General features: G+C 44.5%; 1 protein-coding gene across 1 annotated transcript in view; it reads right to left on the reverse strand.

Moving 5' to 3' along the window:
• Positions 1 to 2007: 2007 nt before the first annotated feature.
• The window catches only part of SMLR1 (small leucine rich protein 1), a 77787-nt gene continuing 65115 nt past the window's right edge, over positions 2008 to 14679 (reverse strand). The window contains 3 exon segments of the mRNA XM_047102996.1: positions 2008 to 2096; positions 10706 to 10870; positions 10873 to 10944. Of these exon segments, the coding sequence (XP_046958952.1) occupies positions 2008 to 2096; positions 10706 to 10870; positions 10873 to 10944 (326 nt within the window).

Genomic DNA, 14679 nt, shown 5'->3' on the forward strand with positions numbered 1-14679 from the left:
CAAAAGAAATGGGTCTTGCTTTAAACTACCTGGTTATGCCGATCGCTGAAAACATGTACGTTTGGAGCTCCTCTGTTACTGCAGGAGCTGGAATGATTTTCCCTGGGAAGGCAGAGGTGGTGGACTATGACATCTACCAGAACCAAAAACCAGCCTTCCCTCTGTTTCCAGAAGAGGATGGAGCCACCCCCGGTGGCCGAACCACAGATTTGGCTGGCAGCTGGGAATACGCTACATCCCTTCACGCCTTCTGTTCAAGAAAGCATTTTTACATAATCTGATTTCCATCAGGGGCTAAAAAGAGATCCCTCCCAGAACGGATAGAATATTATTATTCCTTCCATATGGCACGAACACTGTTATTTTAAATTACCACAGTCTGAAAGCCGCAGCAGACAGCTCCATTGTAATCAAATGCAATAAAACACAGAAATGAGTGTCTTCCAACACTTGAGTTTCACATTATACAAGAAGTGCAAATGGAGGCTAATGTCTTTGGACACGTGTGAGGAATTTGGAGCAGGGAGGGGTGGGGAGCTAGGAAAACCAGACCAGTCGTGTATTGTTGCTTTTGGTCATTCACACAATCTGCTGTAAGATTGTATGTCGCCACACAAGCCGGTGCATTTCTTCCAGGTGGCCAAACTCATTACGTTTTATAAAGTGAGTCACCCTAATAGCCTGTTAGATTCACATGCAATGATTGGAATATAACTGGACCCACACTTAGGACACGGGAAGCATCTTTTGTTGATGTTAACCAGAAAACTGCAGAGAGCACAACAGTAATCACAATCTATTTTAACCACCACTTTGTTTTTAGTTATCTGCATTGGCTCGTTGGGGCTCCCCCTGAAAAAAGAACTCTGCTAGTGAAATGTTGACTTCTTTCTGTATTTAGAAATAGTTCCTTGATGTTTTGGTTTTAAAGGCAAATACTTGAGTTACTCTCCATCTGAGCTACATGAAGGTTCTGTTCTTCCCGTTTCCCAACAGCACGTTGCCAGTATTTCCAAGTCATTTTTTGCTGAAATCCGCATTCATGGGTGATCCATACCAAGCGTGGAGAGACTCTGCTTATTTTGTGGGTTGTGACAAGGATGATGTGATTTGTGAAGGCAGCTGGGAAAGGGAGAGAAGCAAACTCGGGGCCGGAAATGCTGTCTGAAAGAACACCATTTAAGAGTTGTCGCGTGGTCTAAACGGAGGAAGTGGGAGTACTGTCGCAGAGGGAATCCACAGAGCTCTCAGGGCACTCGTCTTTTGCTATCCATTTGCTGTCTACCAGAATTTCTTCATCTGTAAAGTCAGAATAATGTGTGTTTCTATGGGATTATGTAATAAGGATACTTCAGAATTTTATTTCAAGGTGTGTTTGACTGGCTCAGTCAGTAGAGCAAGTGACTCTTGATCTTGGGGTTGTAAGTTCGAGCCCCACGTTGAGCGTAGATTACTTACGTAAAATATTTTACAAAAGAATTTTATTTTAAAACTAGTGCCCATCACGGGTGCCTGGGTGGTTCAGTTGGTTAAGCGCCTGACTTCAGCTCAGGCCATGATCTCACGGTTTGTGGATTCGGGCCCCGTGTCGGGCTCTGTGCTGATAGTTCAGATCCTGGAACCTGCTTCAGATTCCATGTCTCCTTCTCTCTCTGCCCCTCCCACACTCGTGTTCTGTCTCTCTGTCTCAGAAATAAATAAAAACATTTTAAAAAATGAAAAAGAGTGCCCATCAGAGTGGACCTAGTCCTATAAAAGGTAAAAAATTGCAGTGTCCAGTCGACATCCAAGCAAATCATATTCTTTGTACTCTCCGATGACCTGCTATTGACTGAGTCTCGTGGATGTCCCCCCGGATAATAACTGCCACTTTTCAATGTGGTTAAGAACAAGCCTCTTAGTATTCTTTCTATTTTTGCTGTTGTTCGAGTTTATTAACTTACTTTATTAGCTAAGCCGCTGACCAGTAGAAATTCACTGTGTTTTAGCCATTGATCGGTCCCCAAGTCACCTTCGTTTCGTTCTCTGGTACTGGGAAGAGCCAGCCCTGCGTTTGTATTGGTGATGACTGGTGGTCTGGGACAATTCTTCATTCACTGGAAGGAAAACTATCAGTTAGTACTTTGGAGACAGCCCCAGTGCCTGCCATTGGGCACATACAACTCATAAGTGGTTGTTGGCCAGCATTTCTGCCAGGTCCCCAAGGCCGGGCCCCCACAGCAAGGCCTGCTGCAGGAACTCCCCTTACCTTCCCAACCACTTCCGGAAGAAATGTAGATGTTTATTTTGCAAAAATGGTCCCGGTTGTGGTGGACAAATGACCACTGTAATAATCGTTACATGCTAAGTATTGTTAATATTTAGCAGATTAAGTGTTGATTAAATTTCTTACGACTCCCTCATTCAATAGGCATTTATTCAGCATGTCTGTAGGCCAGGGGCTGGGGATGTGGAAATGAGTAAGATAAGAGTTTCTATCCCTGCTCCTCCTCCCACCCCCAAAATAATGTGTTTGCACATTTATAATCTTTAGATATGTCAGATTAGTCTTCTCTCCTTTACCTTTTGGCATCCTTTAGTGAAAACTGACAGTTTCAACTTTTACCACCCGCATACCCCTTAACCCCTTAAAATACAACTTCCATTAAAGCTACTCTACTGAACTAAGAAAAGTCATCCATGAGGGGCACCTGGGTGGCTCAGTCCGTTAAGCGTCTGACTTCAGCTCAGGTCAGGACCTCACGGTTCGTGGGTTCGAGCCCCGCATCAGGCTCTGTGCTGACAGCCCAGAGCCTGGAGCCTGCTTCAGATCCTGTGTTTCCCTCTCTCTCTGCTCCCCCCCTGCTCATGCTCTCTCTCTCCCTCTCCCTCTCTCAAAAATAAGAAAAAAATTTAAACACACACACACACACACACACACACACACACAACTCAGCACTAATATCCTAATTACTAGATCTAGTGGCATTTTTCAATCCCCAGCTTCCTTCTCTGTAGCATTTGACACAAGCCCTCCCGTGCTCCAGTTATTTTCCTCCCTTTGGTTTTTATCATGTGCCATCTCTTCTGTGTCCTCTTCTCTGCTCCCGTAGCTTCAACTATTACCTCTCTGGCAATAACAAATTGGATCTGTAGCTCTGAGATTTCTCTTGAGATCCCAATAAGTGTCACTTGGGACCTTCCTGGTACATTAAAAAAATATATCTCTTTTCCTGACCACCACAACTGAGCCTGCTTTTGCTCTTAAAAGTTTTATTTTCACAATTATAATAAGTCAGATCATCCAAAGCCAGAGACCAGGGGCTTGTAATCTTATGGGAGAGAGTGCATGTTTATAGACTTGAGCCTGGAAATGTTCCCTTTGGCTCCCATAGCCAATCCACGCAATTTAGCCCTCGCTGGGCACTTTGTACGCCCTGTAGCCCAGGACACAGGCACTGTCCCTGAGCCAGGTTCTTCTAGGTCTCCGCGACTGCTTGTTGTCATAGTCGAGGGGCATTACATGTACACCAGGCAGAGACAGGCTGCATGAGCCTCAATATTTAATAGCTACTATTTGCTGAGTACTTGTTATGTGTCAGTGTGTGAAGCCCTTTGCGTGTCTTATCGTGTTTAACTCTTGATGGCATTATGTTGTAGTCACCCTTGGGAGTCTGACTTTACAGATGAGCAAACTGAGGCAGGGAGACATCAAGAGGAAGCCACTTGCTTAAGATGCCAGAAAAGAATAGACTCAGGATTCCATCCCAGGAAGTCTGATTCCAGAGCCCACATTCTCAACTACTTGGTTACACGGCCTCTCCACTAGATTATTGCTTGTTCTAAGATGTTGCTTGAGATGGCCCATGGTTTAGATAATAAACTCACTGGAATGTCAGTAATTTCTTCCTTTTTACTTTATTTAATTTTATTTTTAATTTAATTTCATTTTAGAGAGGATGCACGAGTGAGGGGTAGAGGTAGAGAGAGAGAGAGAATCCCAAGTATGCTCCACACTCAGTGTAGAGGCTGACGCGGGGTTCGATCCCATGACCCTGGGATCATGACTTGAGCCAAAATCAAGAATCAGATACTCAACTGACTGAGCCACCCGTGCACCTCTCTTCCTTTTTATTTTACTATTATTATTTTTTAATGTTTGTTTATTTACCTCGAGGTCGGGGAGGGAGGACTGAGAGAGACAGAGAGAGAGAGAGACAGAGAGAGAGAGAGAGAGAGAGAGAGAGAGAGAGAGAGAGAGAATCCCAATCAGGCCCTGCGTGCAGAGTGCAGAGCCCGATTCAGGGCTCAATCTCGTGAACTGTGAGATCATAACCTGAGCCCAAATCAAGAGTCAGACGCCCCTTCCTTCTTATTTCTAATTATCGAAGACTGTGCACAAGTGCTTTGAATGAGGAGCCCGGATACAAATTGTAGAACTGAAAATGCGTGACCTGAGTACCTGCCGGAGTGGAGAACTAGAATAGAGAGACCAAGAGGAAACTCATCAATCCGCAAGGAGTTATCTCTCCAGTACATAGTGTGTGGTGCAAGGCACAACCCAGAGAGCAAGAGCAATGATTTACACTTCTAAAAGAGCTTGCAACCTGGTCATTGTTGTACTTAATTGGTCTGTTAAGGAAAGTGCAGAGAGATGCTAGATAGGTGAGATTGGCAGGCGGGTGTTTTGTTAATTGCGGAAATTCTGCAGGCAAGGGAAGTTTTCCCTATTGGGCCACAGGTGAAGAAATGCAACCTCCCTGCCTCAGCGTTAAGTCTTTATGCTAAGGAATCACCATCATAAAGAATTTTTCCTGGGGGAGCATCTGATTTCGGCTCAGGGCCTGATCTCACAGCTTGTGGGTTGAGACCCAGTTGGGGCTCTGTGCTGACAGCTCAGAGCCTGGAGCCTGCTTCAGATTCTGTCTCCCTCTCTCTCTGCCCCTCCCCTGCTTGCAGTCTGCCTCTCTCTCTCTCTCTCAAAAATAAATAAACATTAAAAAAAAAAAAAGAATCACTCCTGTTATATAAAGAGATCAAATCCTCTCAAAGCTTTTATAAAATTCTTGCCACGTTTAAAATTCTCCCACAGTTGCTCTCCATATTGGTAGTAAGTTTATTTGGCTGGTCCAAAAGGTTTCATCCATTCAACAGATATCTATTGAACATGTCATCTGTGTTCAACACTCCAGGAATTGTGTGTTGGCTGAGAAGGCTAGCGCTGGAGTTGGCCAGCCAGCGTTCAATTCCTGTCTCTACCACTTTCTAGGTGAGTGATTTGGGCTATTTACTTAATTATTATAAGGTAATCTTAATAATAGCTATCATAATGACATGAACACTGCTTCTTGGAATTTATAAGCTAGCAGGGGTAATAATGACTAACAGTTTTGAGAACAGGCATTGTTAAGAGACTTGTATGTGTGACCTCACTTAATCCCCACACCAATCTTATAGCTCCTTCCTGCTATTATTCTACTTATTTATTTCATTTTTTGAGAGAGAGAGAGAATGCCAGGGTGGGTGAGAGGGGCAGAGGGAGAGAGAGAGAGAGAAAGAGAGAGAGAGAGAGAGAGAGAGAGAGAGAGAGAATCTTAAGCAGGTTCCACAGTCAGCATGGAGTCTGATGTGGGGCTCAGTCCCACAATTCTGGGATCATGACCTGAGCCGAAATTAAGAGTCAGACCCTCAATTGACTGAGCCACCCAGCCACCCCTCCTGCTATTATTCTATTTTACAGATGAAAAACTGAAGCTTCAGAAGATTGGGTGGCCATTGTTACAGATCTGGAATTTGAACCCCATTTGGTTTGACCCCATAGTCCGAGCTCTTAACAATTTTACCCTACTAACGCTTAAATTATTCTGATTTTTCCAAATACTTATCTTTTTCCCTTTTGATTGCTGACTATTAAAACATACATATGAAGTTCAGTGAATGAGGTCTAGCCACCTGCACATTTTCAATACTTGAGTTGTCTCAGAATGTAAGTTGCTGAAGGCCAGAATGTGATCACTTACCCGACCTTATTTTGGATCTAACTCCATATGAAAACTTTTGGGCATTCAATAGACACTTTTTAAAAAAATAATGATTATTTTTGGCAATGTTGGCTACTTAGAGAGCATTTCGATCTTGATCAGAGTGATGGTATTTTGAGGGGAAATAACAGCACTGAAAGTAGAGGTTTAGGAATCTCAGGACTTGGGGAGATAAGATAATCAAAACTTCTACTCTAGAAGGAATGAAATGTTCGTAGTAATGGCTGATGAAGGGTTTGGCAGATGGCAAGTTCAAGATTCAGACCTCCACCTCAAGAGCTGCTCCTCAAGGCAACTGACAGAGATTGAAGAGTGCAGGATGCTAGAGAATTTTCTTTCTTCCTTTGTGAGAAAATTGATGTGCTCTACATACTAATTAAATTTACATGTGCCATTACTTCCTAAGGCTTCAAGTGTAGGGATTAATGTTGAGTGATTACAGTACCTGCACAAGCTTTCTATCACATCTTAAAATGTCTCTCTTGTCTGATGGACTAGGATGTATGGGGCAGGCAAGCTGATTTTCTGTTTCAGAATGCAGGACTCTGGGGTTCTGTGAACACACTAGTTAATCTGTCAATGTCTCTTTCTTTACAGGAACAAAATAGGAATGATTACACTTGCCATAACCCCGGATGGAAGATTAATGACATGACATTTGACCATCTGGTTACAGTTTTTAAGTGGGAACTGCTAAATAGAGATATAAACTGGTGATATTTTATTTGGGGCCAAGTGAGCTCAATTGCCCTCAAACTATAGAAGAGATATTACTACTTACACTTAGGAAAACAGCTCCATTTTTAAAAGGCTACGTGTTCTTGAAGTTTTTTTTTTTTTTTTAAGGAAATTTTGGAAGATTAGGGGAAGAGATCTGCATAAAAATGAAAATATGCTTACACTGGACAACATAATCAGAATTATTCCAAAAAAGGATGCACAGTTCCCGTTTGGGAGAAGAGGGAAAGATAAGCAAGTCATGGTTTGAATAGAAAATTCTCTAGACAGTGATGTGGTGCAGGCTGCCCCTCAGCTGCCCTCCTGGCCAGGTACCCCTGGATAGGTACCCCTGGCCAGGTAACTATAAGGGATGGTGCCCAAGGCCCCCACTCTCCTCACCCCACTGCACTTGGGACCCAGTCTCAACTGAATGAAAACTGACAATAGGGAGACTTCTTTGGCCCCATCAGCCGGGCAATCCTCCCTTGGTGTCCTGCAGATGGTTCCTTGGAAGGCCACCGGTGTCAGAGTGCTAACAGTCCTTAGTATTCTTTCCAACAATAAGCCTCAAATGGGACCCCTACTTCATTAAGTGATTGATGCAGAGAGTTTTGCTGGCTCCTTCCACATCTTCAATCACCCTTCCTGGGCTCCTCACCAGTAGCCTGGAAGCTCCAAGGTACACTTCAGTGAGAGCCAACAAAAGGGGACAATGGAGAAGAACCACTGAAAATGAGACTCATTACATCGCTGTGGGTGCCCCTGAGCTGTTCAGAGGGTTCTGCTTCTGGTGGGAATGCTCTGCTCTAACTTTGGGGTAAGATTTAGGGAGAAGGGCAGGTCATTCTTAAGGCCATTGGCCAGACATCTAATGAGGCCAGAGCCAGAAAAATAGAGATTTGCAATGTCCCTCCTTCAACTTCTACCAATTTTGTGGGATGATTTTTGTGGTTTTCTAGACCTGGGATTGTTCTCTTAGTTCTAAAATCTCAGAGTAAAAATCTGTGTCAGTAGCTAGGACAATCCCTGGTATATGGTAGATTCTCAAATATGTGCTGAATGAATGAATGAGAATTCTTCCTACCCAGAAGTATGGGGCAAGTTTGGAGTGCACGTAAAAGTTGGTGAAAGACCTCTACCCAGGGGGCGTTGGCCTTCATTGTGTAGGGCTAACCTTCTTGCTTTCCTTTGGTTTAAATGCCGTGTTGCAAAAATCAGAGGCTTTGATCTCTAGATAACTTACATGGACAGGGAGGTGTCAAAGAAGGAAGGGTGTCATTGTGCAATGATCGTAGCCCACACGTTGAACATGTCCTTGGGGCCGGGCATGCGTGTAGGACATTGCCAACATTTTTTCCTGCCTCAGCCCCCTGTGATGCCAGGCCACACTTTCAAGGGCAGGCTGCCTTTTCCAGGGCCTTCTGAAGGAATGAGATTGATATGTCTATACCTCATAATTCTCTACATTATCTAAATATCTAGGCAAAATACTGTAGACCCATTTAATTTTAATTTTTGCAGATTATAGATATTTTCCCCCAAATGTCACCCAGGGATAAATAAAGCTATAAAACCAAGATTCATCCTTTGTTGAAGAATCCGTCCCAAACACCAGGTGTCCTGCTGAACGATCTGACCTAAAATAACCGATAAGTAGAGGCCAGAAAGAGACTTGAGAATCCATGAGCCTATTTGGGTGTGTTGTTAGCGTCATTTAATGCTTGATACACTTTTGAGATACTAAACATTTTATCTACCTGAAAAGGCAGGCAGAGATGAAACTTGAGAATGACCTAAACGATTCAAGTCTCCGGCTGTGACATCAGCATCCTGTTACTTCTCCATAGGGTGCTCAGTGTCACCGGAAGCCTGTGGCATGCATGTGCGTGACAGGCGGCCAATCCAACACCTTTAAAAGACTTTCAAAATGGACGTGTTTGCAGTGGCTGCACATTAGACCAGTTTGGAAGACTAAAACTCCTGTAGTTAGGATCCTGGGGGGTTCTAATTTTCTCTTCCTTTTTCAGAGGCTCTTTTCCAGGGTCCACTGTTAATGAATGGCTAAGTGGCAGAACATCCAGTAGACTGGTCTTGAGGCAGTGGAGGATAAACTAACTTAATAAAGAAGAGGATTCATGAGGATCTCCACACGAATGCTGGAGGGCAAGACAGCATACAGCTGGGTCATTCAACAAGAGAGCTGGTCATAAAAATGAGACCAAAAAAATAAAAGGCGAGGGTATGTTTGAGTATGTTAGGATCAGAAACTTGTGATTTTCTAATGAGCTCTCTGCCCTCTAGGATTTCTTGGTGTTCTAAACCTCACCTTAGAAATATCCCCAATTGTACTTCTACTTGATTTTAGGCCTAGGTGATGGCATTCTTCATTCAAGATTCTAAACATCTGTTTTCAGAATGGAATCCATGAAGGCATTGCTGGGATGTGGCCAATTTCAGTGGAGAAGGAACAATTTTCAAATTTGTTTTAAATAGTGCTTTAATATGACACCATCTCACATTTTATTTTATTTAAACATTTTTTATTTTTTATTTTACTTTATTTTATTTTTTGTGTGAGAGAGAGAAAGAGAGAGAGAGGGAGGAGCAGAGAGAGGGGAAAACACAGAATCCGAAGCAGGCTCCAGCCTCCGAACTGTCAGCATAGAGCCCGACGTGGGATTTGAACCCATGAAACATGAGATGATGACCTGAGCTGAAGTCGGACGCTCAACCGACTGAGCCACCCAGACGCCCCTGACACCATCCAACATTTTAAATATTACTGGTTTTTGTTGCTATTGCTAAAATAACTATTAACCTTTGTGATATTAATCTAGTGTTTCCTGGGCACATTATTAACAGTCTATGAAGTCAAAGTTCAGTTTCATTAATTTAATTATAGCAGAATAACCAGTCTCAAACTAGGACCCAATTGTCTATGTCCAAATCACTTTGAGCTTCCTGAGTTTTGTTTTGTTTTGTTTCGTTTCGTTTTGTTTTGTTTCTCCTTGAGACTATAGTCTCATGGGAGTGCCTGGGTGGCTCAGTCGCTTAAGGGTCCGACTCTTGATTTCGGCTTGGGTCATGATCTCACTGTCTGTGGGTTCAAGCCCTGCGTCAGACTCTGTGCTGACGGTGCAGAGCCTGCTTGGGATTCTCTGTCTCTCTCTGTCTCTGCCTCGAGTGCTCTCTCTCTTCTCTCTCTCAAAAAGTAAATAAATGAACATTAAAAAAAGAGACTATAGTTTCATGAAAAGCATACACCAAGCCATCAGCTATCTATTAGGGCTTGACATTTGCCAAACACTGTGACAGCACAATAATAATAATAATTGTTATTATTATTATTTTTATTTTAGGGAGTGCGACCTGAGGAGAGGGACAGAGGGAGAGGGAGAGCGACTCCCAAGTAGGCTCCGTGCCCAGCTCAGGGAGCCCAACGTGGACATCCCACAACACTGGGATCATGACCTGACCCCAAATCAAGCATCAGATGCTCAACCGGATGAACCACCCAGGTGCCCCGGCACATTTGCTTAATAGAAGCTCAGTGGGTGAGCAAGAAGCCTGTGTGTGTGCACACTCATGGCATATGCACCTATGTGTCACATAGAGAGGGCAGTCCATGATATGCATTTTAACATTTGTGGAATATATTTTCCCTGAGAGAGAGAGAGAGAGAGAGAGAGAGAGAGAGAGTCACATGTAGGAATTGCTGATTCATAGTTGGGCTCTCCGTGAGAAGCTATGGTTAGGGGTCCCCACGGCGGGTCCACGCTGCGGAAAGGGTCAGACTGCCCGTCCACCAGTGAACGGGTGGTGACAGAGCACTTGGTGAGAAGTGCCTGTAAGTCACAGCCGTGTGTCTCCCGAGGCCCCCCGGAAACACGGACCGTGCGCTGGCCTGTGCAGCTGAGTCCTGGGAAAGGCCTTCGAGCCCCTGCCCTGTGTGGCTTCCCACTTACCCTCCATCAGTTTGGTCCTGAAGTAGGCGATGAGGAGGAGGAGCAGCAAAGTCACAGGCAGGAAGACCCCGGCGAACAGGAGCCAGCCAGGGAGCTCCCTCAGGAACGCTGACAGCACGGGGCTCATTGCCAAGCACCCGGCCCCCCGGGGGGCCAGCGGGCTGCACTCGGGATGAGGGCAGCTTTGCTCAGAGTCTGTATTTGTTTCCTTCTGGGGCTCCGGCCTTTGCTCAGCAAGTCTCAATGGAAGTTTTGTGGACTTTGCTCTATTTCAACAGCCCCGGGGACGCCGAGAGGCTTGCTAGCCGGTTACTCTGTAACTCAGCTACGATGTGTGGAGGAATTGAAACGTGATTCTTCCGAAGCGTTCTGGAGAGGAGCGTTTATCTGGCGGGGTGGGGAATGACGCCAGGAGGCCTAGATATCTTTGTATTCAGTTTATCTGGAGTGAATAATACCTGACTCCAAGCAAATCTCATTGTTACGTATCTTCTACTTACATGTGCCCAGACATGGGAAGAAGTTGTCCTGCATTTTCTAAATTTCAGAGTTGAAAGTTGCTTCGCAGCTATGTCCATGTGCCTATGAACCTGTGTCTGGAAAAAGTGAATTTTCCGTCACGCGCAGTTGATATACCTGATATCAAGGAAGGAGGAACGCTATTCTTTCCATGGGTAAAAACTCTTCCTCGTAGGTCCTGCTCTGAATACTTTTCTGGGAGGTGCGTTTGGTGTATTTATTTATTCAATAAACATTTAATTCTACTAGAACCCAACCTCTTGGCTAGACGCTGGACGTACAAAGAATAGTAAATCATGGCGCCTGGCTTCTGGGAGTGGAAACAGACGCAGAAAGAGGTAATGACCCCGAGCGATAGTGATGGGATAGATGCTATTATGCCCTCTTTTTCTTCGTCCCTCAATGCATCAGTGTTTGCCTCCTGCATTAGTAGTTTCTATTACTAATTATCTTCCACTTAACACATTTCTGTGGCCCACCATTAGCAATAGAAGGTGGCCCCTGAATGATAGTGTTGTGGTTTGAGTGGTAACTACAAAGATTCTGGGAAAAGAAAGGGCAAAAAATTATGTTGACACTGACTTGTTGACTAAGTTGAGTTGCCACTGGAAAGACACTGGTCTACTAAACTAAAGGCAATAGAAAGAATCATTTCCATAATGAAAGAATCCCCTGGAGAATTTGGGAAATTGGGAGGGGAAATTGACGAGCCACCTTCTTGGGTTCACGTCTCTTCTCATGCTCTGGCCCTGTCCCCGTCCCCACTTGGCAGCTGCCTTGGTGAGTGGCTGGCAGAGTCTATCAAGCACATGCTGCTGTAAGTGCCTCTTGAATTCCTTCACCAGGGGTTCTTCACGGCCACGCACAGCCTTAATCCTCCTATAAACTCGGCACCCTAATTTATAAAATAATAAGAATAGGGAGCATCTCTGGGATGCTTGGCTGGCATTCCTAAGCAGTGAACAATAAACAGCTTCCTCTCAGAAGAGAGACATCTTAATTGCAGGAAGAGTCCTTTAGAATAGCCAAGATTAAGTCAGCATCTGTCGTACTTTATTTGCTTCTCTTCTCCCCCCTCCACACACCCTTGAGTGGTGCTGCTGTTTTTTCTCTTGAGTGCTTTCCAATGAGGTGGCTCTCTGGTGCTGTTTCAGCTTGAACAGGATGCTAATTTGTAAAGTGTCAGTCTACAAAGAAGCTCCATGAGCAGGTGACATTACCAGGGAGATGTTAGGCAGCTGTTGTCATGTTCTTTCTTTCCGTTTTGTTCCATTCAACATTCAAGCCCTCGCTGAATGCCTAGAGAAGGTAAGTAAGAGTAACAGGCAAAAATATAAATGATATTAATATAAGCTCCCAGGTTGACATATAAAGCGCAATGGAAGCATTGAAGAGAGACTGATTAATTCCAGTTAGGGAATTGGGCCGAGTTCATGAAAAGGATAGTATTTGAGCTGAGCCTGGGGATGGAGAGCTGTGGAATCACCTCCTTAAACAAATACGTGACAGTGGGGGCACAGCAGGGTTTATGGAGGACAGGGAAGAAATGAGAGTAGCCAAATGATATGGGGTTCAGAATAGAGATATGAAGGTGGAGAAGTGGGGGGGGGGGCATCAAGGCATAGACTCTTGAACGTGCTTCCAAGGACTATGCTGTTTGGACAAAGGGGACCAATGAAAGGTCTTTGATCATGGACGCACATGAGTTGACCTGGGTTCACTTAGGTAGCCCTTGAAAAAAATGGACCATTGAGAAAGATCCAAGTAGGCTGTTTCAACATGGTGTCAGGATATAATGAGTCTGAGATGGGGGTGGCAAAGGGAAGGGAAAGAGGAAGACAAGGGGCTGGAGGGACCCCATGAACAGTCCTTGGTGAATAAGTAGATAGAGTAAATGTCACCCATGATGCTACCAATCACTGAGCACTTACTATGTATCAAGCACCTCATAACCACTCTACGTGTATCTTATTTAATCCTCGGAGTGACCATATGAGGAAGACTCATTTGACAAATGAAGAAATGAGGCACAGAGAGGTTAAATAACTTTCCCAAGACACATATTTAGTGAGTGACAGATTCAGGACTCTGATCCTGAACCACTGCTCTCATCCACTGTGCTATGCCAGGCTTGGGTGGCTGGGGAGATGGCAGGGCTATAAAGGGAGACCTGAACACAGGTCGGGCAGCACATTTGGGTGGGGGAACATTTATAGTTTGGCACTCATTAAGTTGGTGGTAATGCAGAGATATTCAAGGGGAAACTTGTGGAAATCTGGAGATCAAGAGAGAGGACAAGTCCTCTGTAGTGTAGATGGTGGCTGTGGGTGAGTGGATGGAGAGAGCGCTCAGGAAGGAGTGTACATGAGGATAAAAGAGACACCAGTTGCAGCCCCTAAAGAATGCCCTCACTCAGGGGCACCCAGGTGGTGGTGGGTTAAGCATCTGACTTCAGCTCAGGTCATGATCTCACAGTTCATGGGTTCTAGCCCTGCGTCGGGCTCTGTGCTGACCGTTTGAGCCTGGAGCCTGCTTCAGATTCTGTGCCTCCCTCTCTCTCTGCTCCTACCCCGCTCACATGCTGTCTCTCTCTGTTTCTTATGTTAAAAAAAAAAAAAAGAACTCTCTGACTTAAGACATGGGAGGCAGGGTGAGAACCAGGGAAGAAAACCAAAAGGCTCTGTGGGGTGGGAGAGGAGCCCACAGGATGCAGTGTTAGGAAATGGTAGCAAACGAAACTTCCAAGAAGGAGAGGGTGAGCAGTGGTGTCAGTTACTGGCTCTGAGCTAATTCTGATCCACATGGAAATGTCTAAGAGAGTGCAATCTGTGAAGTGGATGTAAAGCTTTACTTTTTTCTTAAAAAGGCTCTTTTGGGATATAATTCACACAATAAACTGCACAGCTCGATAGGTTTTGACCTGTGTGTGTCCATGTCTGCGAGCTCATTGTCATGATCAAATGATGAACCCATTCACCCCAAAAGTTTTCTTGTGTTCCTTTCCTATCTCTGCTCCCACCCCTCCTGCTCCCCCAATTCTTAGTCAACCACTGATCTATTATCTGTTACTCTACATTAGTCTGCATTTTTAGAAATTTATACACATGGCATTGCACAGTATGTCTCTTTTTTTCTAGCTTCTTTCACTTGGTGTAATTATTTTGGAATTGATCCATATTGTTGTGTGTATCAATATTGCTTTGTGTTGCTGAACACCACTGCATTGTGTGGAGATCCACCTTTTACCCATTTACCTTTTGGTGGCCATTTGGATTGTTTTCCATCGTAGGCTACTACAAATAAAGCTGCTATCAACATTCCTGCACAATTCTTTTTTTTTTTTAATGTTTATTTATTTTTGAGAGAGGCAGAGAGAGAGAGAGAGAGAGAGAGAGAGACAGAGCACGAGCAGGGGAATGGCAGAGAACAGGAGACATAGAATCCGAAGCAGGTTC

This window comes from Lynx rufus, unplaced genomic scaffold, assembly GCF_022079265.1.
Source record: "Lynx rufus isolate CCGP_SWC_20201006 ecotype Redwood Valley unplaced genomic scaffold, mLynRuf1.p SCAF_6, whole genome shotgun sequence".
Classification (NCBI taxonomy): domain Eukaryota; kingdom Metazoa; phylum Chordata; class Mammalia; order Carnivora; family Felidae; genus Lynx; species Lynx rufus.